General features: G+C 44.2%; 1 protein-coding gene across 6 annotated transcripts; it reads left to right on the top strand.

Moving 5' to 3' along the window:
• Positions 1–504: 504 nt before the first annotated feature.
• GCNT4 (glucosaminyl (N-acetyl) transferase 4) lies at positions 505–27,750 on the top strand. Of its 6 annotated transcripts, none has more exons than XM_033179884.1 (4): positions 505–1,302; positions 2,988–3,062; positions 7,154–7,294; positions 25,260–27,750. In XM_033179884.1, the coding sequence occupies exon 4, from the start codon at positions 25,261–25,263 to the stop codon at positions 26,620–26,622; it is 1,362 nt and encodes a 453-aa protein (XP_033035775.1). In that variant the 5' UTR covers positions 505–1,302; positions 2,988–3,062; positions 7,154–7,294; position 25,260; the 3' UTR covers positions 26,623–27,750. The 6 variants fall into 6 exon arrangements, with proteins under 6 accessions (XP_033035775.1, XP_033035773.1, XP_033035776.1 ...); XM_033179883.1 differs by lacking the exon at positions 505–1,302 and adding an exon at positions 1,613–1,738; XM_033179882.1 differs by lacking the exon at positions 2,988–3,062.

Genomic DNA, 27,750 nt, shown 5'->3' with positions numbered 1-27,750 from the left:
AGGAGCAAGTGAGTGAATGGATATCCACTTTATGACATGATATACGCAAAATAGTAAAAATCACCTCTTTGGGAGGAAGTGTATGTATTTACTAGCATGGCTTGTTTGAGATGTGTAAGCTGTGGTTAATGATGGCTGATGGTCCCTTTGAATTCCAGTCTTGGAGAGCTCAGTGGTTAAGAGCATGGACACCAGACAGACCACCCACTTACCGGCAAGTTATTTCACCTCACCTGCCTCCCTCTCATCATCCGTAAAATCAGAATTAAAATAGCACCTCCCTCATTGTGAGGGATTCCCAAAGTTGTGAGGATTGAAAGACTCAATCTGCATAAATGGCTTAGAGCAGTGCACAGGGTGGATAAGAGAAGCCTTAGTTGTTTTTATCATCATGACTATCACCATCATCATGTGCAAATGAGGGAGACCCAGGAAGTGTAAATTATTATTCCAGAAAGAGGTGGTCCCATGGGGAGGAAATGAAGGCAAAGTTGGCCATTTGCTTGAAAGTAAGTCTGTAAAACGAATATTAAAACACTTGCTCTCTGAGCACAGGGAGTAAAGGCGTGGGGGTTGGGGCAGACTCAAAGTCTCTCTACTGCTTTGGGCATATTCCAGATTCTGGGAGTAAAGTATATGGGGACCCATGTGACACTCCCTCTTTGAGATTCACTGGGTCCTAGGTCCTAGGTCCTATCGACCCAGCTCCCCATCCAACAGCCATGCACATTGCAGGCCCTCTGTCAACACTGGTTGACCAAGGGAGTAAGAAACAAACCGACTGGGATTGACTTGTCTGGTGCCACTCCCTGCCCTGAAAGGCAAGCCCTGGGAGCTCCCGGCCCCGAAAGGACGTGGAGCCTGGCGGGAGACTCCTGGAAGTGCGTGAATAGCAAGCAGAGCGTGGCGCGCCCGCTTTACAAGGTTAGCATATTCACAAGAACCCGCTCGGAAGGCCGAGTCCTTGATGGCCAATTGATTAAGTAGCTGTGTGCTTTCTTTCCAGTGCACTTATTTGGTGATTCCGATTGGCGTCCGCACAGCCACCACCCTCACCCTCGCTTAAGGATGAAAAGCAAGCCGATTTGGCATGTAGGCACTGTTTGAGAAACAACTTTGCACTCTAGTTATTGGGCAAAAAGCTCCACCTTCCCACGCTGCTGATAATATTTCTCGCGGCTGCGTGGGACACTCTTCGTCTTACCCATGAGAGCGAGCTGCCTTCTGTCTGGTTGGGCGATTCCCGCAGGGCCTGAGCCTCCGCAGAGCCCGGAGTTCAGGGGGAAAAAAGGAGCCGCGGATGTGAGTTTGCTTTGTCACTGCCTTCTGAGCGACTTTGGGCAAGTTACTTATCTCTCCTGGCCTCAGATGTCTTGTCTAATGTGGGAGGGAACCGAAGGTGGATGACGCTCCGGGCAGCGGCGGAGAGCCGAGATCACCGCGAGCGCCTGGGAACTTTGTCCGGAGCGCGGCGCGGGGACCGGGAGCGCAGGGCAGGGAGCTCCCTCTGCGGGAGCGCGGCGGCGGTGCTCCTCCTTTCGCCGCACGTGACGGGGGCCGCTCAGCGCTCTCCCACCCTGGGGCGGGAGAGAGCGGCTCCCCAGCAGAGCGACGGAGGGGCAGTGCGAGAGCAAGCCGCAGCGGAGAGCCTGGGAGCCCAGAGCGCAGCCCGCGGCCCCCGCCCGGGCGGCCTCCGCAGCCTCGCGGACCCGCGTTTGGGGCTGCCCCACTCCTTCTCGTAAGTCGACTTGGCCACGCTGGCGAGCGAGGGTCGCCCGGGGCTGGAGATGTCAGCCCGGTCTCAGCCTCGTCTCCGCCGGGGGGTGGCCGGGACGCCCAGACCCTCTGCTCCTCACGACTTTCGTTTTCCCGCCGGGGAAAACTTCGACGCCGCGTCCCTCTCCAAGCGGCAGGCGGGGGCGCCCTCCCGGAGCGGCGCGGGGACCCGGGCTGAACCTCGGCCTCTCTCCGCGCCTGCTGGAGCCCCGGGGCCGACCAGAGCGCGCGGCGGGCGGACACAGCGTCGCGGTCCAGGTGGGCTACCCGGCGCGCGCCTAGCAGACGCCGCAACTTCGCGGTTCCCGCAGCAGCCGCTGCCCGCGGCCAGACGCGGGGAAGTTCCCCGAGGCCAGCGCTGGGAAAGGGCGGCGGGCGCGGAGTGTGTCCTGGATAACGGACGCGGGCCGCGGCGCCGGCTTCCTGGGCTCGCGGGCGGAGCAGAGCCGCCAGGCTGGAGTCGCAGGCGCGCCGGCGCCGGGCTTTCCCGGGACTCTCCCCGAGTGCCAAGAACGCGGCTCGTGGGCGCTCCCTTGCCGGGAGCAGGGGCATCCCGCCGTCCTGGCCCGCGCTGCTGCGGGGCGCAGGGGGCCCGGAGGAACTGCTGAGCCCGGCTTCCCGACGCTCGCCTTTCGGAGCCTCCTGCAGCTTCTCCGCAGCCCTGGACCAGCGGGGACGAGCGATGCTGCCCGAGCCCCCGCCCCTGGGCTTCGGGACAGGGACGCGGGGCGCGTGAAAGGACTGCTCTCGCGGCTTCTGCGCCAGGGCAACCGGGGCTGGAGGGGGCCTCGGAGTCGTTCTTTGGGGGCGGAAGCTGCGGGCCGCGCCTCCCAGGCCGCGCCCTTCCCAGAGACCAGCTTCTGCGCTTTTTAAGGTCAAGTTTTTGTGCCGCAGAGCGGGCCGGGATCGTCCCCCTGCGAGGTGGCGGTGCCTACCACAGAGGGTCGGGAGCCTCAGGGATCCGAGCCGAGAAACCGGACGCTCGAGTCCATTTGCAGTCTGCACGTAGGAAACAGTGCTAGGCACACGGGGCGAGTGGGTGTTTTGTAAATTTAAGGACTCAGCTTTCCGTGACGGGGAAGTTTTCCGAGTCACGTAGCCTGGGAAACAGTGTATTGTCCCCTTGCTGGGCAGGCAGAGAGGGGATATTGGCCTTGGGGCACTTTTTAAATTCCTTTTTTTCTTTCTTTCTTTCTTTTTTTTTTTTTAAGTCTTTAATAATGGAAGAACAACAAACCAGAAGATTAACAGAGTTGGGGGTAATATAATGCATTTAATTGTCTCATGTGAGTAGACATAAGTCGCCCTTCTTGATCTTGCATTCATAAAACATGCCCCTATTAAAGCATCAATAAGCCTAAAACATTCTAGAAACGAACAGTTCATTCTGACAGCTTTTGTTGATAGTGTCTTAAGGAAGTAAAATCTTTAAAAGTGAATCATTATAGAGAGCATATCCTATGTTGCACTTTCTAAGGATCCAATTTTGTGTGAGAAATGACCAATTAAAGATGTTGATTTATCTCTTTCTGGTATCAGGAGAGAAACAATAGCCAAGGAATTGTGTGGCCGCTGAATTTTCTCTGGGGGTACTGAAAGGAGTTTCCTGCTGTAGGGTGGTGGTGGGATGAGAAGGTTTATACTCTTTTCTTTGGGGGAAAAAGTTTATACTGATTTGCTAAATGTCACATCTCCTGCACAGAAGTAGGTAGGGGTGAATGGCATAGTCGGGCAATCAGTCAGAGTTGGCACTTTATGGCACCTGGCCAAGTGCCTTCACGATAAGCAGGCCATAAATACAGGTGCTTCCCAAACTTTTACCTATGGTTGTTTTCCAGGAAGGGAGGGGGAGAGAGAGCAGGTACAGGGCCCTGTACCTGACGGTGCTGTTTCTGCCTCACCCTTGACCCATGGTGCTGGGAGCATGACCTGGTGACCTGAAGCTTATCACAGCACCACATAGGAGAGGTAAAATGGGGTCAGCTTCAGGGGATTTCCTTCTTAGGCTACAAGGCGGGAAAAAGCAGTGAGACAGTAAAAATCAGCAAAGCAAGTCTGACAAGTGAGTTCTTCAGTCCACCTGTGTTGAGCACTGGCTGTGAACCAGGCACATTGGCTGCTGTGAGGCGCGGATGTGCTGCAGATCACTGCATCTGTGCTGAGGCCTTGCTGGAGAGATTGAAGGTGGGCTGAGGATGAGTAGGAGCTGTGTAAACTAAGCAGCCGTGGGGGAGGGGAGAGGTGAGAAAAGGGAGTATTCCCACCCAAGGGAATGGTGTGTGCTGAGACCAGAGGAGAGGAGAGCCTGAGAGTTGGAAGAAAAGACAGGTTCAGTATGACCTGAGGGGAGGATGGAGAATGGCACCGGGGAGGCCAGCAGGTACCAGGGCCAGGTGGTGCCAAGGGACATTGTGGCGAGTGGATCCTCAGGACAGTTTCACACCTGATAGTATGCAGATGAGATATGGATTAAAAACAAAACAAAACTCCAGCTGCCGCCTGGAGAATGGACGTGAGGAGCCCCTAATAGAAAGGGCTGGGTCAGAGGGTGCAGGAAGCCTGGCAGTTGAGGCTGAGGTCGTGCCAGTAGAGATGACACAGTGGGCAGATTCAAGGCTGGCTCTGGCGTGACTTGGGGCTGAGTTTTGTGTAGGGTGTGAGAATGCAGCGTGACTCCCTCTAAGCTTGGGTGCTGCTATTTACAGAAACAGGGAACATCGGAGGAGGAAAGACAAGTTTGGCTTTACTGAGTCTGGGCAGCTTTCGAGGCTCCTGAGTGGAATGGCTTCCCAAGTGGCCACATAGTGCACTCGCTGGCTGACTCTCCAAAGATGGTGGTCATCTGTACCAGGGGTGGGGTCTGAATCCTGGGGTGGATGGGGTAGGGGGCGAGGCGATGGTAGCTGAGGACCGGAAGCTGCTCCCAGAGTGAAAGGTGGGACAGAGGGCTAGGTGCTTTAAGATGAGGGAGCCTTAGACATATGGGAATGTGATGGAGTGAGTTGGAAAGAGAAGCTGAACACACAGGATGTCTGGATCCCCTCCCCCTTGGATTGTGATGGTATTTTGATATCAAGCTTATATAATATAAGCTGTCAACATCTTACAGAAACAATGTTTTAAAGCACGTATGACTGTGAGTGATTTACTTCACAGATCATACAAATGTAATGTTTAGGAGAAACATGGATGATAATCACGCTACAGAGGTGCAGCATGGCTAAGACCAAGGCCTCTGCAGTGAGACTCCTGAGCTCCTGGATCTGACTCTGTCACTCCCTAGCTTAGGACCAGGCCCAAGCTTCCTGACCTTCCTGTCTCGGTTTCCTGGTCTCTGAAATGGCACCATACCTAAGGGGTACGTGCTCTACAGCACCTCCTTGTGGGCTGTTGTAAGGATTGCCTGTGTGCATTATGCAAGCACCATGTGTGCATCATGTGTGCCTTATGCCTAGCACATAGTAAGTGCTCAGTAAACCTTAGTCTTGGCGGTTTTATTATCATGATGCCATTTCAGTCATTTCTGGTTGTAGAATCTGAAACCTAGAGAATGTTGAGAACCTGTCCAAGGCCATACAGCCAAAGAGTGGCTAAGTTAAGGCCAGGGTCCCATTTGCCTAACTCACAGGCAAGGCATCTTCCACTTAATGTGTCAACAAGTGTCAGGTGTTCGATGTTGTATAAAATTAACTGTAATAAAAGGATCCAGTCACTGCTTGCCAGAGTGTAGTGAAGCAAAGCAAATAACATCAACATTGAGGCTTATAGACTTTTCTCAAGCAATTTAGAGATGTATGTTTTGTATTAATTTGCATTACTTTGCATGTCATTTACATGCATTCCCATATGCTTGTAATTTTCCTAGTGGGATCTAAAGACTGAAGCTTCAAGTATATAAGAGAAAAGAAAATTAATCAGGAATTGAATGCAGCCGTTTCCATCCTAATAGATCTCTGGGATGGTGGGCTCAGCGTGGGCATTTAGAGACAGGATTGGATCAGTATTTACTATTTTAGATGTGGGGAACCAGATATCATTTGATAAAGGTAGCTCACAATTTAGTATGTTATGAAGCTTGATCTGCTGAACATAACAGAAAAATACAGGCAAAGTGGAAGAAGACCAGAGGAAAAATGTCTACTATATAAAGATTCCAGAAAATGAAGCAGAAACAGAAGTCTGCTTTATGAAGCTGAACTAATAAGAAACACTAAGGGGCATAAAGGAAAGATTGAACTTCTGCTAAGTGATATGAAATGTTAGAAAGAACATAATCTTAACCACAAATGTGTGAGGCTTCAAAACCAGTAAATTTTTCCCAATGTGGATTTACTGAGAAACAGGCCATCGGGTCTTAGTGGAATCTTAGAACTACAGAGTATTTTTTTAAAAACTACAATTTTGTCACTCAGAGCAGCGGTTCTCAAAGTGTGGCCTCAGGACCAGCTGCATCAGCATCCCCTGGGAACCTGTGAGGCTCAGCAATTTGTACTTTAATAAGTTCTTTAAATATTTGGAGCCAGCTTTCACTCCTCTATTGAGTCATTACTTCTTCAGCCTTAACCTTTCCACGTCCCTCTTGTGGTCGCTACCTTCTTACTGGGCTGCTTAACTTCCATCAGTTACGATTCCAGCAGACCGGTGTAGCCAGACACAAACTCATTTCTCAGGGTGTCTGCTCAGGACAGAGCAGAATGGGGTGGTCCCTTCCTCTGTCCCAAGGTCTAAACTGTGGAAATGCTTTCCTCTTTGGGTGGTACTATTCATAGAAACAGGGATTCGCACTCTGCATTCAGCTTTCTCATTCTGCAGCTTTGTGGTTTACATGCTGTCCAGGACCACGATGGCGTTGGTTTTGTTTTTGTTTTGCTGCATTTTGTTTTCTTTTGACAGTCTCGAACCAAACTGTGACTCATGCCAAACGTACGGTCAGCCAAAACACTGAACTGTCCTCTAGAGGTGCTCCTGTCAAACCACGTTTCTCCGCAAACCACAATTATCCGTGAACCACGTTTCTCCATTAACAAATACAGTTAATTTTTTGCACATGTTAGTTTTGTACTTTTCTCTGTTAAAATTCATCTTACTAGATCCAAGTAATCTGCTTGGTTCCTATTTCTGTTATTTTCCATATAAGCTGAGTCTCACCTTTGTGTCCTTTGCCAGTTTGGGTACCGATATCCTGGTTGAGGAGTTAATAATAACATGAGCATCTTTGTTAGAGGCCTTCCTCACAGTTAATGAGGCTCAAAAATGTGGCATCTTTTGCAATCCTTCTGGGTTAACATCAGAGGAATAGTTGTCATCAGTCCAATCATTGTTTGCATTTAAATTACTGTTGTTCTAAAGTCCTCCCGCACATGGTTTCTCTTTATAGGGCCCATGTTCTAGAACTGCATCCTCGGTCTCTGTCCCAGTACAGCCATCTATAGCATCTCCTCAGTAACTGACGGTGATGTTCCCTTCCCTATGCTGTTTATACCATCAGCCTGGGGTTTTCTTTGGAGGTGACACAAAGGTAAGTTTCAGTTTATTTATAGTCAGATTAAGATGAATTCAGAAGCTTCAAAATAATAGGAAGCAAAAATTGTGCCTTGTCATTTCTCTCTGCTTTACCTACCTCCCCTAAGCTCTAAAACCTAAGAGTTTTGTGCTAAAGTCTAGATGTAACCAAGAGATTCAGGTTATTTAATTTTAAAAAAACCCTAAAATGTTGCTCATACATGATTCTTAAAGGAGTATAATTAGGTAATATAATTGCAGAAAATCGTTTTTAAAGGCAAAAGGCAGAACAACTCTGTGGCAGGAGTGCTTTTAGCCATGGCTTCTAGAGCATGAAAAATTACCTGGAGTCCTAAACCGTTATATCATGATCCTTATCCAATCCTAGTCAAGCCTCCCCCAAACCCCACCCACAGTGAAATTCCAGCCTTAAACCAACCCTCAACATCTCAATACAATCCAGCCACTCTCCTCCTCCAAGATGCTCCAAAATGCTTCCAAACCTCTTTTGATGCCATGTGCTGCCCTGCCATAGTAAGCAAATCAGCAATAAATAAATAAAATTGAAAAAGCACCTGGTGATAATAAAGTTCTCTGTAGTCTCAAGTAAATCTGTATTGTAGGGGAGGCAAAAATTTGCCTCTACACTCTTACAGTTTTTCAGCTGGGCCTGAGAATTAACTTGGCATAAGAAATATCAACAGGAAAAAAGCACACACATTTATTTAATGTAAGTCTTATGAGACAGGGGAGCCCTCATAAGGAAATGAAGCCCCAGAGATGCAGTGAGAATTGAACACTTATATAGTGGATTGGAGAAAGAGTAGGAAATTATGAAAATGTAGCAAGGCAAAAAGAGACCTGGGCTAGGGTAGTTAACTGGGAGAAGCGGGTAGGAGGATAAGGGTTGTGTAACAAAAGTTTGTACAAATTTTTCTCGGCCACAACTTTCTGTCCTTGACAAGACTGTTAAGGAGACTGTCTGTCAACATTCTCATTTCACATAAGGATTTCATCTCCTGCTTTTAAGAAACAGCACGAAGGGCAGAATGTTCTTGTACCTGCTATTTTTCAAGTACCCTTAATTCAAAAGTCAGTATCACAGCGGCATATTTTGGAGTGGCATATTCTTAACTCCTTCCCCAGGAATCCTCTGTGCTTCTGGCTCTTCTGTTCTTTTCATTTCCCTCCCCTGTGCAACCCCATCTTCTCTTGTGGGTCTTCTGGGCTTTTTTCTAATCTAGTTAAGGGGAAAACTGGCAAGGATGACCCTTTGGCAGGAATTGCTTCTTGGCTGTGCCCGGGCTTGTCCAGTCAGCCTGTCTGCTCTTGGGTAGGTTAGACCTGTTTCCAAGAGTCCGCGAGCCCTGACATTTCTCATGGTCATCTGCAAGATCTGGACAGTCCACTCGAGAGCAGCTCGTTCAGACTGCAGCAGAAGGTGGACAGTTTGGCCCAGGACCAGAAGGAACAATACCTAGCAAAGTTCCTGTGCTTTCCAAGGCTCCTTTTTTCCTTCCTTGTCCTGCTGTCTGTGTCACTGCAGCATATTTGCAATATTTGTGCTGTGTCCTTTCTCTACAGCCCCACGTTCTACCTCAGTGGAACAAGGAGGAGCTCATTCTGCCCAGCCATCACCTTCTACCAGGTTCCTTCTTCCTTTAGCCTTTCCAGCAACCCTCTTGCCCTCCTCTGAGGCTGGCAAGTTCAGAGAGACATATGGCAGATGTGTCAGAAGAAAGAAATGGAATGATACACAAGGTAGACACCAATTAGGTTGCAAAGTTACAATGTGAAAAAAACATTAATAGAATGATTGTAGAGCTGAAAGATGGGATGCAGAACTGGAGAAGAGATCCTCAGAAAGGAAGAACATCATTTCAACTGATGTTGAACATTGAATCAAACATCTTTCATTGAATTGAATATCAATTCAACATCATGGCAAGAAAATCCCTGAATTAAAAAAAAAAAAAATTCCAAATGCTAGCTAGTGACTTGTCTTTTCTGGAAAATTTCTATAGAAAAGAAATTCAAATGTGAATGTGACAAAATAACTGGAATTTCTTGGATTGTGTTATCAGTTACCTAGAACCTCACTGTTTATTTCTCTCTGCATTTGTGCAGGCAGTAGAGTTTCTAGTTGCATCTCTCCAGAATCTAACACAGTGCCTCCCTAACACATGGCAAGCACACAGTAAATGTTTGTGGGATGGATAGAAATTGGATATCTAAGAATATAAGGTTTATATAGGGGATATTCTCAAAAGAGTGAAGGCAGGAACTCAAACAGGTATTTGTATACCCATGTTCATAGCAGCATGATTCGCAATAGCTGAAAGGATGGAAGTGAAGCAAGTATCCACTGACAGATGAATGGATGACCAAAATGTAATGTATACATACAATGGAATATTATTTAGTCTTAAAAAGGAAAGAAATTTTGATACACACTACAACATGGATGAACCTTGAAGACATGTTAAGCAAAATAGAACAGTCAAATATTGGACAAATATTGTTTGATTCCTATGATACAGATGCCTAGAGTAATCAAATTTGTAGAGACAGAAAGTAGAATAGTGGTTGGCAGGGCCCAGAAGCAGGAGATTGTGGGGTTAGTGTTTAATTTGTATAGAGTTTCAGATGGGGAAGATGAACATGTTCTGTGGACGGATTGTGGTGATGGGTTGCACAACAATATGAATGTACTTAATGCCACTGAAGTGTACACTTAAAATTGACTAAAGTGGTAAATGTTATGCATATTTCACCACCATAATAGAAAAAAAAAGAATATGTTCATCAACTAATTCATAAATAAGAAACAAGAAAAGTTATTTTTATAACAAAGAAGTAAACCAGATAATACTTGGAAAGTATAGGTTATAGCAAGAAGACAGCATGACACTAGACCTAAAAAATATTCAAAACTGTGCTACTAAAAATGTGTCGCCTGAATCCTAATATGAGGCAGAGATTTAAAGCACTTTCATTCTGTCCTCTCCCCATTATCCCTATGATTCTCTTTTTTTAAAAAATCCATTTTTATTTTGAAAATATGTCAAACCTGAAGAAAAACTGTAAAAATAGTACAAGTGGGCCCTTGTCTGATTCTTCCTTGACCATGAGAATCGTGGAAACCTTTGATGTTTCTGCACCAGTCTACCCAGCGGAAATCCATGGCTGTTGCCTTTGGAGATGGTGTCTGAGTGCGGGAGTACACGTAGCATGCTGAAGCTGAAGCCCAGTCCTTGTTTACAGAATGGCCACTGGTCAGTGACACTGGGCTGCTTCAAATGCTTTTGATCCCTTACCATCATCCAGCCCTGTGCCAGGCTGTTTTTCCTACTAAAATGTGCCCAGTGCATTAGCTCATTTAGTCATCACGGTAACCATGTGAGTCAGTGCCCTTGTTCCTCTTTCACAGATGAGGAGGCGGAAGGCTACTAGATTAATGACATCTTATTAGCAGCAGACTCAGGACTTCAGTTCAGAACCATTAGCTTTAAATTCTAAACCTGTATGATGTACACAGAAGTAAAGCAGGAAGGTAACGTGGAGGGGGTCCAGTGTGGGGCAGAAAGAAGAGGAATGGGGTCAGGCAGAAACTGGAGGGAAAAGGGACACATTCAGGGGTGGCTCAGAACTATTCAACATGGTACTTGTTGAGTTGATATCTACATGATACTGATAGCTATTTGTTGAAAAGCAGGTTCCAAAGTCCCCTGTTACATAACACGCTCTCAAGAAGACAGCCCACCTGCAAGTGACCTTCAGGGATTATGTGACCTGTCCCCTGCCTATGACTAGAAACCATACACAGAGGAGGTTTGCCATAAGCTAAAGAGTGCTTAACTGAGGCATGGTGAGCAGACTGCACAGTTCTTGCCAACATCAGAGTTAATTTGGTAAATCTTGGCATCTGCTTTCCTTCAGATGTTTACCTAAAGCCTCCATCTGCCTCTAAATATAGATGGATGAGAAGTTCAGTATCATTTAAGACACATTATTTTGCACTTGGCTATATATAGGAAGGTACTGTTGTATAAGTAGCCACTTTAATCTGATTTAAATTTAATTTGGCTCCTGGACGTGCGTATGTATATGTTAGTTAAGCATTTCCTTTTCCTACGGTCATCTTTCAAAGTGCACGTTACTTAAACATATCAGGGCTTACTTTTCTCATATAACAAGAATTCAAAGTGGGTGTTTGCTGGCGTTGGTTCAGTAGCTTGAGGATATGGGGGCTGAGGTATCCTGGTATCTCTGATATTCTCTTGGTCTGTTCCTCATGGTCTCAAGGTGGGTGCTGCAACTCTAGCCATCATGTTGGAGTTCCAGGCAGAAAAGTGGAAGTGGAAGAAGAAGAAAAGAAAGAACAAAATGGCATACCTCCTACCTGAATCAGGCCCCTTTAGGAAAACTTTCCCAAAATCCCACATTATATTTTATTCCTATACAATAGAAGTTAGAGAAGAGTCTTTTCAAGAGACGTGTTTCTACCACCAACAATATAGGGTTCTCTTAGTAAAGAAGAGAGGATGGATGTTGGAAGGCAACTGGCTCTCTACCAGAGCCATATATAAAAACCCTTACCTATGGATCTGTTTCTGGATTTTATCCCACAGATCTCTCTTTATGCTGGCACCAGACCATACTGTTTTAACATCATAATCTGTTGGAAAATCTGAAGAGTCTGGTTTTTACTTTTGCTTTGTATACAGTTGACATATAAGTTGGCTTAGACTCTTAGTAAACTAAACAATCTTTTTACATTTTATTAACCTGAAATAAAACCTACATATTGAAAAGGATCTGTTAACTTAATTAAAACAATCGCTAGAAGGGATCCTTGTAGGAGATGGCAGTTGGAGAGCTTTCTGGAATCATTTCTACATTTGACTTTTGGTAGGTTGAAATCTCTGCTTTTGAAATTCGTATTGTGGCAGAATTTTCCCAAGCACTGCAGATTTTTATTTCTTCCATCCTTTTAACTTAATTTTTGAATTCCTGAGTCTTAATTTTATTGTGTCTAATATGCACACAAGATCTGAGAGCAATATGTACATTTTAAGCCAAGAAACACACAGATCTTAGCTAAATGATGAAGTCATGCCAAGAGCTGCCAGTCCTGAGTTTTTCAGTGGAAGTGCAGAAGTATGTTGAAGTCTCTAGCTGAGCTTCCCACCATATTGGAAGAACCCAGAAAACAAACAAGCAAGCTCTTCTCATGACTTAAAACTCAGGGTTTTAAGGGTGATGATTTTAAACTCAGGGTGTCTAATCCATTCATGAAGAGTGTGTTCTGGCCTCAGGCCATTTCTAACATCAATACCCTTGATTTGGCCAGGCATAGTGGCTCATGCCTGTAATCCCAGCACTTTGGGAGGCTGAGCTGGGTGGATCAGGAGTTCAAGACCACCCTAGCGAACACGGTGAAACCCCGTCTCTACTAAAAACACAAAAAATTAGCCTTCAGTACTGGGGGTAAAGTAGTAAGTGAGGCCTTCACAGACCTTAGCCAGGCGTGGTGGCAGGTGCCTGTAGTCCCAGCTACTTGGGAAGTTGAGGCAGGAGAATGGTATGAACCCAGGAGGCGGAGCTTGCAGTGAGCCAAGATCATGCCATTGCACTCCGGCCTAGGCGACAGAGCAAGACTCTGTCTCAACAAAAAAAAAACCCTTAATTCACGTCTGTTTATCCCTGTGCTGCCTCTGTGATGGACATTGGAGATTCTGCTTTAAATGCACATGTAGAAATCAGTTACCCATACCTCTTCAGCTAGCCATGGAATCTTTGAGGAATTAGTTTTGGCCAGTTAAAAAATATGGAGTTAGCCATATAATACCAAAATAAATGCTTCCAGAAATTTCTGAGCGGGAAAAAAAGCATACCATGTAGATATTAGGTGGAGAAAGTTATTTTCTTTTTAGTACGATAAATATACATTTTCAAAAATAGACATGTTTTTCAATTCAGTTTTTCTACTTTATAGAAAAAGAAGTCAAAATAGTCTCAACCCATATTTTTAACTTAGAACCTGACACGTAAAATGTAGTTTGGCTTTGTGTTGTGTCAAGCTAAGTAAGAAGGGCAGAGAAGACGGGGATCCCAAGAAGGAGTGAAACCTCTTTGTTTGATAAAGCTTGAGAGGCAAAGATCTAATGCATTCATTCATTCAATCCTTTTTCATAATCCTTTACATCTAAAAAGAAGCAAACATTTCATGTGAGCTTTTTCATCAAACTGAAATTTGAAGGCATAACTAATTTTGAAATTCACCATCTTCTGATATTTTTTAGAATTTTCTTTAGAGAAAAACTGTTAATGTTTTACTCCCTGTTGAGGGTCACAATCTATTACAAAACAAAAACTTTTCATTCAGTTTCATTGTATGTGGCCCTTTACACTTCCTGCTAAAGACTTTTTAGCCATGTAGCTTTGCCCAGCTAGATACACACACAATCAGCTTTTGATATTTGCCCTGTGGACCAGATGAAATAAAGCCCAGAATCAAGTCTACTGTTTCCCAATTGGTGTGACCATGGCTGAATTCTGTGCTTTTGTTGTTGTTGTTGTTGTTGTTGTTACATTGCTACAGCCCAGATTTCCAATGACCTTGAGTGGTCTATGCCTGAGTATATACTTCTTGATGTGGGTTGCTCATTTCCCGTGTAATCTTACAAGTCCCTTATTTCTGCCCAAATGTGAGAGGATCCAGTAAAGTTTCTAGCTAGAAGAATTATAATCTATAGAGGTGGTTGATAGAATTATTTTCATGCTCAGTGTTTTCCTTTAGGTCTCTGTTCTCCAAATCTTGCAGGTAAAGTAGTCCTTTATTTAAAGAAGATGATGACGTTCATAATTGCAGGTCTAGAGAGAAAGCTGTCAGTCGTCATACATTCCACAGGGACATCAAACAGAGCTCCTTTAGATGAGGGCATCCCAATGCACTGAGCTGAGCCAGTCTCACTGATGTTTGATCTGAGTGACAGAACACTAGCAAAGGCCCTGTATGAGGGTGTGTTTGTGTATTCACATTGCTGCAGAATTCTCAGTACTGCTTTGTGGGTTACATGGTCCTTAGGGATGACTTTGCCAAACAGAGATGCAAGAACAAGTCATTGCAGTTTTGCAATATCTGGAGAATTGCCCGTAAAAGATAATGAACTTATGGGAAAAGTTTATAGCTTTTGCAACACATAAACTTACAGACCATGTTTAGCCAATTCTAACTCTGCATGAAACTAGTTGTATGCGCTCTTGGCTGTCTTTTAAATAAATTTTTTGGTTATTAATCTTTCGAAAAATATCGAGCATACTGGGGAGAAAAACAACTATAAAGATTAATTACATTGCTTCCTGTCTCTCAAAATCCAAGACAGGTGTATGTCTACATAATTCTGAAACTTTAGGAACAATTTATACTCCAGTTATTAACAAAAAAGAATGCTGTCAAGTAGTGAAAACCCAATAATAATTAGAATGTCAGAATGAAGGGAATAATGAACGTACTGTTTTAGAAATGTAAAACCAACTTAAAACATGTTGACTCTTTCTCAGTTTTCCCAAGAAACCATTCCTCTTGTGGAGGTCCTCATACCTGACATTTGCATACCAAAGTTGTCTTTTTCCCCATGGCTTTCACATGCACTACATCATAAGACTTTCACAATTGCACTGTGGGATAGAAAAAACATTATCCCATTTAACACATGAGAAAGAAAGACTTGCCAAAATTAAGTGATATACTAAGATCACTTGAAGAATTTTTGGTGGCAGAGCCTAGACTAGAGCTTAGGTCTTCTGACTTTGTCCCACTGAGCAACTACCCTGTGCCAGGTATGGATGTCTTCAGTACTGGGGGTAAAGTAGTGAATGAGGCCTTCACAGACCTTATGTTTCTGTCTCAAGACAAGTAATAAACAAATGAAGTAACTATTCCTTGTAGCAAGCGCTCAGAAGAAAACAAGGAGCGTGATAGGAGAGAGATTTAAGAAGGGTTAATCTGGGAGGCGGAGGTTGCAGTGAGCCGAGTTCACGCCACTGCACTCCAGCCTGGGCGGCAGTGCGAGACTCTCTCAAAAACAAAAGAGTTATCAGAGAGGACCTGAGGAAAATCTGTTTCTTTTCCTGGAGCACCTGGTCATGCCAGGATCCAGGAAAAGTAGTCTAGACATGAGAACAGGAGGTGCAAAGGTCCTGAGGCAAGGAAGAGACTAGGATGTTCTAGGAACTTTTAGAAGGCTGGTGTTGCTTAGAGTTTTATGAGAAAGACAGAGTAGAATAAGATAAACTTGTAGAGTAAGGCAGCCAAGGGAACTGCCTGGGCCTTTATGGCCATGAAAAGCATTTCTTGTTTTATTCTACATGACGTGAAATCCCAGTGAAGGGTTTTAGATGTAGGGAGTGGGATTAGGGAGGGGCAGTGATCTGATTTGTATGTTTAAAAAATCATTTTGGTTACAGTACAGAGAATGGATTAGAGGAAAGCAAGGGAAGCCAGGTAAGGTTATTTTGTATCTAGGCAAGAGTTGATGCTAGCTTGGATTAGAGTGGTTCCCATGGAGTGGAAAGAGGTGGGTGGATTTGAAATACATTTTGGATGTAGAACCAACAGGTGCTACTATTGCCAGGAGACTGGAAAGGCAGTCTCGAATTGTGGTTAGTAGTGTAGGCTCCGAAATCGGACCATAGTTGAAAATTGGACCATAGTTGAAAATCCTTGCTCCTCCAATATACTAGCTATATGAACTAAGGTAAGTTATTTATCTTCTGACTTGATTTCTCAATCTGAAAGATAAGGATAATGATAATCGTACATATCTCATAGATTTACTGAATGGAGTATAGGATAATTGAATGGAGTATAAGAACAGTGAATAAGAGGCCAGGTGTGGTGGCTCATGCCTGTAATCCCAGCACTTTGGGAGGCCGAGACAGGTGGATCACCTGAGGTCAAGAGTTCTAGACCAACCTGGTCAACATGGTCTCTACCTCCCGTCTCTACTAAAAATACAAAAAATTAGCCAGGCATGGTGGCGGGTGCCTGTAATCCCAGCTACTAGGGAGGCTGAGACAGGAGAGGAGAATCGCTTGAACCTGGGAGACAGAGGTTGCAGTGAGCCGAGATTGTGGCATTGCACTCCAGCATGGGTCACAGAGTAAGACCTTGTCTGAAAAAAAAAAAGAACAGTGAATAAGATCATGCAAATAGTGCTATCTCTTAGTATCAATCACTAGGAAGGGACGGGTATGTGTCACTGACTCTGGCAACATGAAGGCTTTTGTTGACTTCAGCCAGAGCAGGCTCCATGGAGTGGGGTGTGGAGCCAGGCTGGACCGAATGCCACTGTGAGGGACCTGAATAGGGGCGGTTGGGCATCCCTCCTCTGTCCAATCCCTCGATAGAGGGCAGTTGGATGGACAGATATTGCTATGGTCTGTGTTCCCCAAAATTCATGTGTTGAAATTTAATCACCAGTGTGAGAGTATTAAGAAGTGGGGCCTATAGATGGTGATTAAATAATGAGGGTAGAGCCCTAAGGCATAGGACTGGTGCCCTTATAAAGGATGTTTTGGGGGAGCTCATTCACCCCTCCCCGCCCTTTCCCCTTCTGCCCTCTGCCATATGAGAACACAGCAGCAAGGCACCATCTTGGAAGCAGAGGGCAGCCCTCACCAGACACCAAATCTGTGCCTTGATCTTGGACTTCTCAGCTTCTAGAACTGCGAGAAATAAATGCCTATTGTTTCTAAACGATTCAGTCTAAGATAATTCGTTATAGCAGCAGGAATGAACCAAGACACATATGTAAAGGGGGAAAGGTGTTCCCAGCACCCCAGGAATGAGATGGGGTTAAATGATGGCTAGGAACATTTAGAGGAGAAGAAATATGGGCTCAATCACCTTTAAAGTTATTTTCAGTTTTAATATTGCACTTCTGGGCTTCTTCAGGAACTGTGGGTTTATTAATTAAGCATTGGTGGAGAAGACCTAGATACATGAATTATATTATTTGAATGGTTTTTTTCCTGTAGAAAAGTATGTTTACCTCTGTTAGGATTTGTTTACTCTGTAATAATTGACAGACCCAGTTTAGGTTAGGACTTGTTCATAGTATATTGTGAAATGAAAGAAACAGATAAGACAGTGCCTATCTAATGATACTGTTATAAAGCAAAGCCAAAAAAAAAAAAAATGTGTTTCTTAAAACCAGTCTGGAAGGACATACTGTCTACAAAATGTTATTGCCAGGTGGTGGGCCCCTGGTGAGCTTTATTTTCGTTTTTGGACTTTTCTGATTTTTTTTTTTTTTTAATGAAAGTGGTTTGGATTTTTTGTTTGTGTTTTGGTTTTTTGGTTTTGGTTTTTTTTTTTTTTTTTTTTTTTTTTGAGACTGAATCTTGCCTTGCCCAGGCTGGAGTGCACTGACATGATCTCTTCTCACTGCAACCTCCATCTCCTGAGTTCAAGCAATTCTCCTGCCTCAGCCTCCCAAGTAGCTGGGATTACAGGCATGCACCACCACGCCTGGCTAATTTTCTGTATTTTTAGTAGAGACGGATTTTCACCATGTTGACCAGGCTGGTCTCGATCTCCTAATCTCAGGTGATCTGCACTCAGGCCGATCTGCCTCAGCCTCCCAAAGTGTTGGGATTACAGGTGTGAGCCACTGTACCCGGCCTGAAAGTGTTTACTTTATAAAAAGGAATGGAAAATCTTTTTCTTTTTTTTTCCTTTTAGAGGCCATATCTTATTATTATTTGAGAAATGCTTGTCCTCAATTTGTATTGGATTTCTGACTGAGTCACACCTCTCCTTGTGTTTTACGTAGTTGCTGTGTTTACCTGCTCACAATCTGATTATTACTTGCTTTTGCAATCTTTCCTCTAGAACAATAAGAATATAAGGTCATCTAGGCAAGAAACTTGTCTTTCTGCTCCTCTGCATGACTCCTGGAGTGCTGTGGGAGTGTCGAGGAACCGCATCTGACTGAATCATCCTCCCACCTAATGGTCTCACCCCAGAACATCCCCTGGGCTTGGCAATGAGTGAGTCACCAAGGGAGAATCAGTGACTTCATTGAAATCAAGGAGCTGCAGTAGCAGGATGTTAGCTTATTCAACTAGATCAGGATGCTTTTTAGTGAGTTCGTCTTTATATTGATCCTCTTAACTGATGATTCTTCTTAGTAAGCCTTTAGACAGAAGCAAAATCCCCGATATTTCTAGATCAATAAGCTCTTCATATCCTATTTCTCAAACTGCTATGTAATAATACAAAGTTTAAGAACTTTAAGGTGGCCTGAAGAGGGAATATTCTCCGCATGAAGAGAAATTTCAGCCGGAAAGTTTTCTAAAACAATTAGCAATTCTCTGTGCTTAAATTGTGTCACAGGTAACTATAAGAACAAATGAATCGATAAAATCATCGGTGACAGGATACGGGACAGGAGTAACTGATGGCAGAATCCCTCAGGATGAGCTTGCTTTCTCTTCCTTGAATTGATTCTATGGGCTGGAAGACTGACTAATCTCTTCATTAGCTTATTGATCGGTCTCAGCCTCTCACTATAGAAATGGAATGTGATTCCTCACCCAGCATTCCTCCAGGCTCATTCTCCATGGAAATCACCTCTTAAACGGGGTGGAAGATCTCCTTGACCATGTTTGGAGTCCATTCCTGTTCCTGTTCTAGGACATTTAGAGAAGACATGGTAATGAGAAATTTTAGTCAAGTGCTAAAACTGTTGCGGGAAATACGGAGAATTTTTTCTTTATATTCCAAGAGACAGTATTGCATAAAGGGTTAAAAGTGCAAGTCTGGAGCAAGACTCTCTGGGTTCAGGTTCCATTTAAAACACTTTCTAGAACTGTAACCTTGGGCATTTAGTTGCCTTACAGTGCCTCAGTTTCCTTTCTTATAAAAGAGGGATAACAGTAGTACCTACCTCATCGATCTCTTGAGGGGACTGAATTACATCTAGAGTACTTAGAGCAGTGCTCCTAGTGACAACTCTTTATTGAATGATTCTACATTAATAATAACTACAGTATGGCCCTTGAACGACACAGGTTTGAACTTCAGGGGGTCCACTTATACACAGGTTTGTTTTTTTTTTTTTTTCAAGTAAATACAAATTGAAAATGTAGTGTTTGCAGGATGCAAATCTCACGTGTATGGAGGGCCAACTTTTCCCATACTAGGTTCCTCAGGGTTGACTGTGGGACTTGAGTGTGCATAGATTTTAGGGCCCACGGGGGCCCTGGAATGAATCCTCTGCATATACTGAGGGATGAATATCCATAAAATTAATAAAGAGCATTACATGGAGGCGTTCAGGCACTAATTCTAAAATACTGAATTTGTTGAGACTTTGTGGAGAAATAGGAGGTAGATTGAAAAACAGGACAGTAAGCCACAGGTCTGGGCAGGATCTTTAAAGAAGCCGTGAAGTCCCTGACATCAGATTTTCCAGTACCTGCAGGTATCAACAGTGAAGTTGCAAAACAGCAAAGATGGCGGCCTGCCCATCCCTCTGGGAGCTGCATCCCAGGGAGGTCTGAAACCTCTGTCAGCCAGAAAGCACCAGCGTGGGGGTAGCTGGAGACCCCAGTTGGGAGGTCATGCCCGGTGAGGAGGAACAGGATCATGGAGCTGCTTTAAAAAGCAGTCTGGCCACGTTTTCCTAGAGCAGTCCAGCCCCAATTTTAACAAGAAAACTGGCCTTCAGAGAGCTTAAATAGTTTGATCAAAGTCTTACAGCTACTAAGAGTTTGTCCAGGGACTCAAGCCCTAGGTCTGTGGCATCCTGAAGCCCAGATCCTTTCTTCCTCTCTCCCCAGTGCCCCACAATCTGTTCCTGAAAAAAGCGCAGGCATTCTTGGTCCCTAAACTCAACCTTACTCAGTTCTTTTCTCCTCAGTCTCCTTCCTCCCATTCTTGATGTACCATTCCCCTTTCTTCCCTAGGAAAGGAAGCATCTGTACTTCTTTGACAGTCCTAGGTTTTTAAATTGCTAAGGTAAGAAGAGTGAGTTGAAGAGCCGCTAATGGTTATAGCCATTTAGCCCTGAATACAGTTGTGCCCACCTAGCTGGGATGTCCCTGAATGCGGTCATGTCCACTTAGCTGGGGTGCACCTCTGTGTTCTTGCTGCTTCCTTGAAGGCTCCAACAATGCCTGGATGGGTTGGGAGAAGAACATGGTTTGAGGGAAATGCTTCATTCAACATTCCTATTGGGACTTTAGTGAGGAGTAGGTTTTTACTGAATTATTATAGACCATATTTCACCTGAGTTATAGCCATCAAACCTTGCTACAGCTTTTTCAGTTCTGTCATCACTAGGAACTTGCGGCTGTGTGGCAATAAACTCTGCAACAGGTCAGACCTCCTTGACTACCCGGGCAGGTAGAAGGAGAAATACTACTTCTACCGTGGGTGGGGCATTATTTGTAATGTAATTGTAAGACCACTTCCTGGCAGCAAAACACTTGCCTACTTCCTGCCCATAAAGCTTTAAGAGGGAAAGTGCTGGGTGTGGTGTTTCCAGAAGGTGACATTGCTAGCCTGGTCTCCCAGGAACCATGTGACCAACATAACAGCCGGCCTTAGCCCAGCTGACTCTGGTCAGACCCAGTTCCTCCACCCCCTGCAACTTGTGTCCCCTGGGGCTGTGCTGCTCTGGGGGTGTACCCCCTGCAGAGCCCAGTGGGCGGGGCCCAAGGGTGTTATGCAGATGTTTTTTTCAGAGGAAGCCAAAGCCAGCTGAACCAAGGTTGGGGACCCGTGGTCCTCTCCAACCTCCTGCCAGTATTCCCCTCACTATTAGTGCCCATCACAGCTGGGAAGAGGCCAACATCCCCTTTTAGGATTTGACAGAAACTCCATACCAAGTGGCTTTGCACCTACGCACCCCTTTGGGGGAAAGGAATGCTTTTCAGTTAAAGGTATTTCTGTGCAACCATAAAAAAGAATGAGTTCATGTCCTTTGCAGGGACATGGATGAAGCTGGAAACCATCAGTCTCAGCAAACTAACACAGGAACAGAAAACCAAGCACCGCATGTTCTCACTCATAAGTGGGAGTTGAACGATGAGAACACATGGACACAGGGAGGGGAACAACACACACCGGGACCTATCAGTGGGGTGAGTGTCAAGGGGAGGGAGAACACTAGGACAAATACCTAATGCATGCAGGGCTTAAAACCTAGATGATGGGTTGATAGGTGCAGCAAACCACCATGGCACATGTATACCCACGTAACAAACCTGCATGTTCAGCACATGTATCCCAGAACTTAAAGTAAAAAGGAAGAAAGAGAAAGAAAAAGAAAGAAAGAAAGAGAGAGAGAGAGAGAGAGACTGGGGTGGGGGGGAGGGAGGGAGGGAGGGAGGGAGGGAGGGATTTCTGACCATGGTAAGCAAGTGAAGGGGTTTTATTTTGATTTGGGTCAGGGTAATACTGAAGAGGGCTACTCCTTTCAAAGGATATCAAAGGCTGACCCCAACACAAATTCTCCCCCTTAAAGATGCCTTGGACAAAGGTGTGTCAGAAAGCGAGGTGCGGGGGCTGTCCCATTTTCCTACCCTTCTTTCTTTGAAATTCACTGTCATTCCTGGTTCTCAGATGTGGGCCCCAGAGCCAGTTTCCAAAGGACTTCTCACTGGGTGCCTCCCACCCCTTCATTCCCTGGATGTCCTGTGACCTTCTATCTCTGGGCAGGCAACCACGGCCTCCTGCTCAACTCAGACTCTCCCGACCAGGATAGAGTCAGGATGTGTGTGCCCCAGGCCTTCTCAGGAAGGGCAAGGATGCCTGGATGCAGAAGAGGCCCTGGAAATGAGTGACAAGGCAGGTCTTTTTATGTAAGTGTGAAGATGATAGTTAAATGACATGACAACTCTGCAAGACTTGGTAAATCTCTTTAGAATGTGAGGTCTTTTCTTTTTACTACTGTGGTGTCAGGGGAAAGTGGTAACGTTAATTAGAGACTCCATGGACTAAAAGTGAGAAAAGAAATAGCCAAAATTTACTTTGAGTTAGACCCCTTTCAATTCTAGCCATTTCTGTAAGCTGTATACTATTTATGCCTAATAACCATGAATTAAGATAATGACACACACACACACACACACACGCACCCCATTTGGGGTTGATTAGTCTTCTACTGTACTGCAATACCCAGTTCTACACATGTGCCCAGGCTTCTGGAGTTGCAGTGAGTTGCCTTGTGCATCGGGCAGGGGAGTGGGGACAGTTTTCCACAGCTTTAGAACAACTAGCAAGCACCCTGGCCTTGAGCCTGAGTGATGGGACTCTGTTCAGTGTGCTTTGGAGGAGCAAAAAGCTGAGACCAGTCAAGAGACCCAGGGCCATGAGCCTGACCAGGAGTCTCTTAACCTGGGTGCTGATGCAGCAAAGATGCTGTCTGGACTTGGCAGTGGGGATGGAGAAGAAATGATGAATTTGAGGCACATTTATGAGGTGATGAGTTAACATGGGTATGAGTGAAATGGACGAGTTGGGTAACTCTAGTTTCAAACATGGCCCATGAGTGGATGGTCTCACCATATATCAAGACAGAAGACGCAGGTGAGGTGAGGATGTCAAGTTCAGTTTTGGACTCGTGGAGGCTGAGTGCCTGCGGGATATCAGGCGGTGATGTCCATCCAGCAACTGGAGGTTCACCTCTGAGGCTTGGGCAAGAGGTGAGGGGTGGAGGGAAAGGTGCTGGAATATGGAAAGGCATCAGTGTGGAAGGTGGAATCTACAGATAGGGGGCAAATATGCAGGAGAAGAGAAGTGAGCTGAGGATAGAAGCCTGGGGCAGTCCACAGAGGAGAGACGAGATGTGGCTAGAGAGGTGGGATTCTGCAGTACAGTTCATGGTGGTGAAGGTGTGGTTCTTTAAACAGAGGGATTTAAGTGGAGGTGAATGAGGAAGAACCTGGGATCTCATTCCCAGGGGAGAGTTTTGTCAATTGGTCTGTATAGATGAAATCTACAAAATTAAATTGGGTTCCAAGTTCTTGGCAATTCTCTTGAATGAAATTGGATACAATGATTATATCTTCCATTTAAGATTTATTGAGATATGTTAGGAAATTGCACATGGGCAGTCAGACCCCACCAGTTCTCAGTATCTGAACCTCCTGAAGCAGCCCTAGGAGCTCTGCCAGCCTTCCTGTCCTGGACCCTTGGGCTAGTACTTCCTGGGCTGCCCTTCTTGCTGCTCCCTATAAGTACATCTGTACCCTCCTCCTAGTCAGCCTGTTTTCATCTGAAAAAGTAATATAATCATTTTTAAATGCAAATGATACTACAAGATATTCAGTGATAAGTAAATCCTTCTCCTACCTAGGCCCCAGTCCTCAGTCCTTTCCCACTCTACCTTGCAAAGCAACTCCTGTTACCAGCATTGTGTGTATACAATATCCTTTTGGAAACACTACAGCTGTGGGCTGAATCCAGCCAGCTGCCTGTTTTTGTAAATAAAGTATTATTGGAACTCAGCCACACCCACTCATTGAAATATAATCTGTGGCTGCTTTCCCACCTCAACGGGCAGAGTTGAGTAGTTGTGACTGAGACAGTATGGCCCACAGAACCAAAAATATTTACTACCTGGTCCTTTAAGAAAAAGTTTAGGCTGAGGGTGGTGGCTCATGCCTGTAATCCCAGCACTTTGGGAGGCTGAAGTAGGAGGATCACTTGAGACCAGGAGTTCAAGACCAGCCTGGGCAGCATAGTGAGACTCCATCCCTACTAAAGAAAAAATTAGCTGGGCATGGTGGCACACACCTGCAGTGCCAGCTACTCAGGAAGCTGAGGCAGGAGGATCTCTTGAGCCCAGGAGTTCAAGGCTGCATTGAGCCATGATTGTACCACTGCACTCTGGCCTGGGTGACAGAGGAAGACCTTGTCTCAAAAAAAAAAAGAGAGAAAAAAAAAGTTTGCTAGTGTATGTTCTTTGTATGTATAGACATGTAAGCATACTATACATGCTTCTGCATTTTGCTTATTTTTATTTCACAGTATTACTTAGAAATTGTTCTCCGCTGGCATGTACATGCAGATCGGTCTGAGGCCTTTTCACATATTATAGCATGGATGTAATTTAATCAATGCACTGTTCAAGGATGTTTGTGATATTTTCTGTCTTGCCTAAATCCAGAACACTGTAGGGAACCTCCTTGTGCTTGACTTTGCACACACAGGGCATCTTCAGGGTGGGTACATTTAAAACTAACAGGTATTGCCAAATTGCCCCCAAGGTAGTTTTTACACCCCACCTACTACTCTCAGTGAAAAATCAGGCCCTTTTTATTTTAAGGGCTAAATGGCTAATCCCTGTGTGGAAGTGGGTGTTAACAAAATAAAAAATAAGGAAAATATGCAAGTTTACACAATTTTGTTATCTATACATTTTACAGTCTCTGATACTTAGTATAGCTCCTTTGGGTGTCTGCCCACCACCCTTCTTTCTGAAGGTGGGATTCCCTGGGCTTTCCTTGTTTGATTTCAGACCTGGATCTAATCGGGATCTGGAGGTAGAATCAAGACAAATGTTCCCTTTGGCCTCAGGTGAGTCCTTTGCATCTCTGAGGCCCTCTTGATGACATCCAGTTCTCTAGACCTCTGCCCAAACCAGAGCAATCCCTCCTCAAATATGCTAAGCAGAAATGCAGACAATATAAGACACACTATGTTTATATTTTAGTTTACATTACCTTCCCGTCTATTTGGAAATCAACATCTCTCAAAATTAAGTATAGTTAACACAGAATACCCCAAAATACCACCATTCTTCATAATTCCATCTGCTTATTGCTGGATTCTTTCAAGGGTGAAAACCTTGTTTCATTCATCTTTGGGGCCAGCATTCTGCCTAGTATGTGGTAGATTTTGAATAAACTGACCTGATTTTCTCTTAATATTCCAACTGGATTATTTCTTTCTCCTCTTACAGAATGAAGATATTCAAATGTTATTTTAAACATACCCTACAGCAGAAAGTTTTCATCCTGTTTTTAACCCTATGGCTGCTCTCCTTGTTAAAGCTTCTAAACGTGAGACGGCTCTTTCCGCAAAAAGACATTTACTTGGTTGAGTACTCCCTAAGCACTTCGCCTTTTGTAAGAAACAGATACACTCATGTTAAGGATGAAGTCAGGTATGAAGTTAACTGTTCGGGTATCTATGAACAGGAGCCTTTGGAAATTGGTAAGACTCTGGAAATAAGAAGAAGGGACATCATTGACTTGGAGGATGATGATGTTGTGGCAATGACTAGTGATTGTGACATTTATCAGACTCTAAGAGGTTATGCTCAAAAGCTTGTTTCAAAGGAAGAGAAAAGCTTCCCAATAGCCTATTCTTTGGTTGTCCACAAAGATGCAATTATGGTTGAAAGGCTTATCCATGCTATATACAACCAGCACAATATTTACTGCATCCATTATGATCGTAAGGCACCTGATTCCTTCAAAGTTGCCATGAACAATTTAGCTAAGTGCTTCGCCAATATTTTCATTGCTTCTAAATTAGAGGCTGTGGAATACGCCCACATTTCCAGACTCCAAGCTGATTTAAATTGCTTGTCGGACCTTCTGAAGTCTTCAGTCCAGTGGAAATATGTTATCAACCTGTGTGGGCAAGATTTTCCCCTGAAGTCAAATTTTGAATTAGTGTCAGAGTTGAAAAAACTCAATGGAGCAAATATGTTGGAGACAGTGAAACCCCCGAACAGTAAATTGGAAAGATTCACTTACCATCATGAACTCAGACGGGTGCCTTATGAGTATGTGAAGCTACCAGTAAAGACAAACGTCTCCAAGGAAGCACCCCCGCATAACATTCAGATATTTGTTGGCAGTGCTTATTTTGTTTTAAGTCAAGCATTTGTTAAATATATTTTCAACAACTCCGTCATTCAAGACTTTTTTGCCTGGTCTAAAGACACATACTCTCCTGATGAGCACTTTTGGGCTACCTTGATTCGGGTTCCAGGAATACCTGGGGAGATTTCCAGATCAGCCCAGGATGTGTCTGATCTGCAGAGTAAGACCCGCCTTGTCAAGTGGAATTACTACGAAGGCTTTTTCTATCCCGGTTGTACTGGATCTCACCTTCGAAGCGTGTGTATTTATGGAGCTGCAGAATTAAGGTGGCTTATCAAAGATGGACATTGGTTTGCTAATAAATTTGATTCTAAAGTGGACCCTATCTTGATTAAATGCTTGGCAGAAAAGCTTGAAGAACAACAGAGAGACTGGATCACTTTGTCCTCAGAAAAGTTATTTATGGATAGAAATCTCACAACCACATCATGATAGTAAAATCAGGATGGAAATAAGAGGGTACGTGATAAATTGAGTCAGTATGGAATTGAACTTTGCCCAATACTGTTTAAACTCAGTCCTCCCATACTTTAAAAGGTGTCCAAAATTCCATACAGAAGGGAAATTGAGCTAGCCATTGATGATACTAGCCTGCAGTGGGCTAGGTTTTTTTAATGTTTGTTTTTGCTTGTAATCTCATTGAGCTAAGTCAGAGATCTTAAACATTCAGTTAGTCCTCAAACATTATTGAGCACCTAACTGTATGACAAGCACTTTTTTAGAGACTGTGGCTTATCCTCATCATGGCAATCTCGGTATCTTTAAGTTCTCCACGTAACAGTCAGGATTCTACTGAAGTGGTAATCATCCAATCATATAAACCACCCATTTCAGAGTAGTGTTTAAGTACTGTGACCAACACTCCACTTGTCTCTTAACTCAGCTTCTAAGACATTTCTTAACCATTAGAGCAGAGGAGGAAAGACTCACTACCTCAGAAAAATCTCAAAGAATAGTCCAATTTCCTGCTTGCCAAAGCATAATCTGCCTTTTGGTGCATTACTTGGTCAATTCAGGGTTGAGGAGACTGTTGGGGGGCATTTATAGTGTATGAAAGTTAAGGAAGGGGGTGAAGGTATGGGTTGGGACAGGTAATACCTAAAGAGGAGCGAAGGGATTTATGCAACATTTTTATCATGTTACAAAACAGTATCATGAATGGCCTCCTTTTTAGTTCAACTATTTCTTTAAAATGCATTTACTGATTAAAAATAAGAACTGACCAATAGCTCCAAGTGTCACACACCAGAACATTAAGCCTAAGTCTTCAATTCGTAAGTTATCATCTAGATAAGTTTCTTTACAATGGAATACTTTCTATGGAATCATTATAGTTCTGTTTTATGGAACTATCAAGCTAAGAATCACTAAACTTTCTTGAAAAGGTTGTGTGAAATATGACAGCTTTCTAAATTAATTGTTATAGTCATTTAAAATTTTTTCTTCTCTGGCAACTGCCCAACTGGAATCCAGATTTAAAGTGATAAAAGCTCTAAGTTTCTTGCAGTCTTTTTCTCAGCTTAGTTCCAGAGGGAAAAAAAAAGCTAATTTTCCTAAAGA

This window comes from Trachypithecus francoisi, unplaced genomic scaffold (assembly GCF_009764315.1).
Source record: "Trachypithecus francoisi isolate TF-2019V2 unplaced genomic scaffold, Tfra_2.0 Lachesis_group2, whole genome shotgun sequence".
In the NCBI taxonomy this organism is placed as follows: Eukaryota; Metazoa; Chordata; class Mammalia; order Primates; family Cercopithecidae; genus Trachypithecus; species Trachypithecus francoisi.
This window is presented reverse-complemented; position numbering and strand designations above follow the sequence as displayed.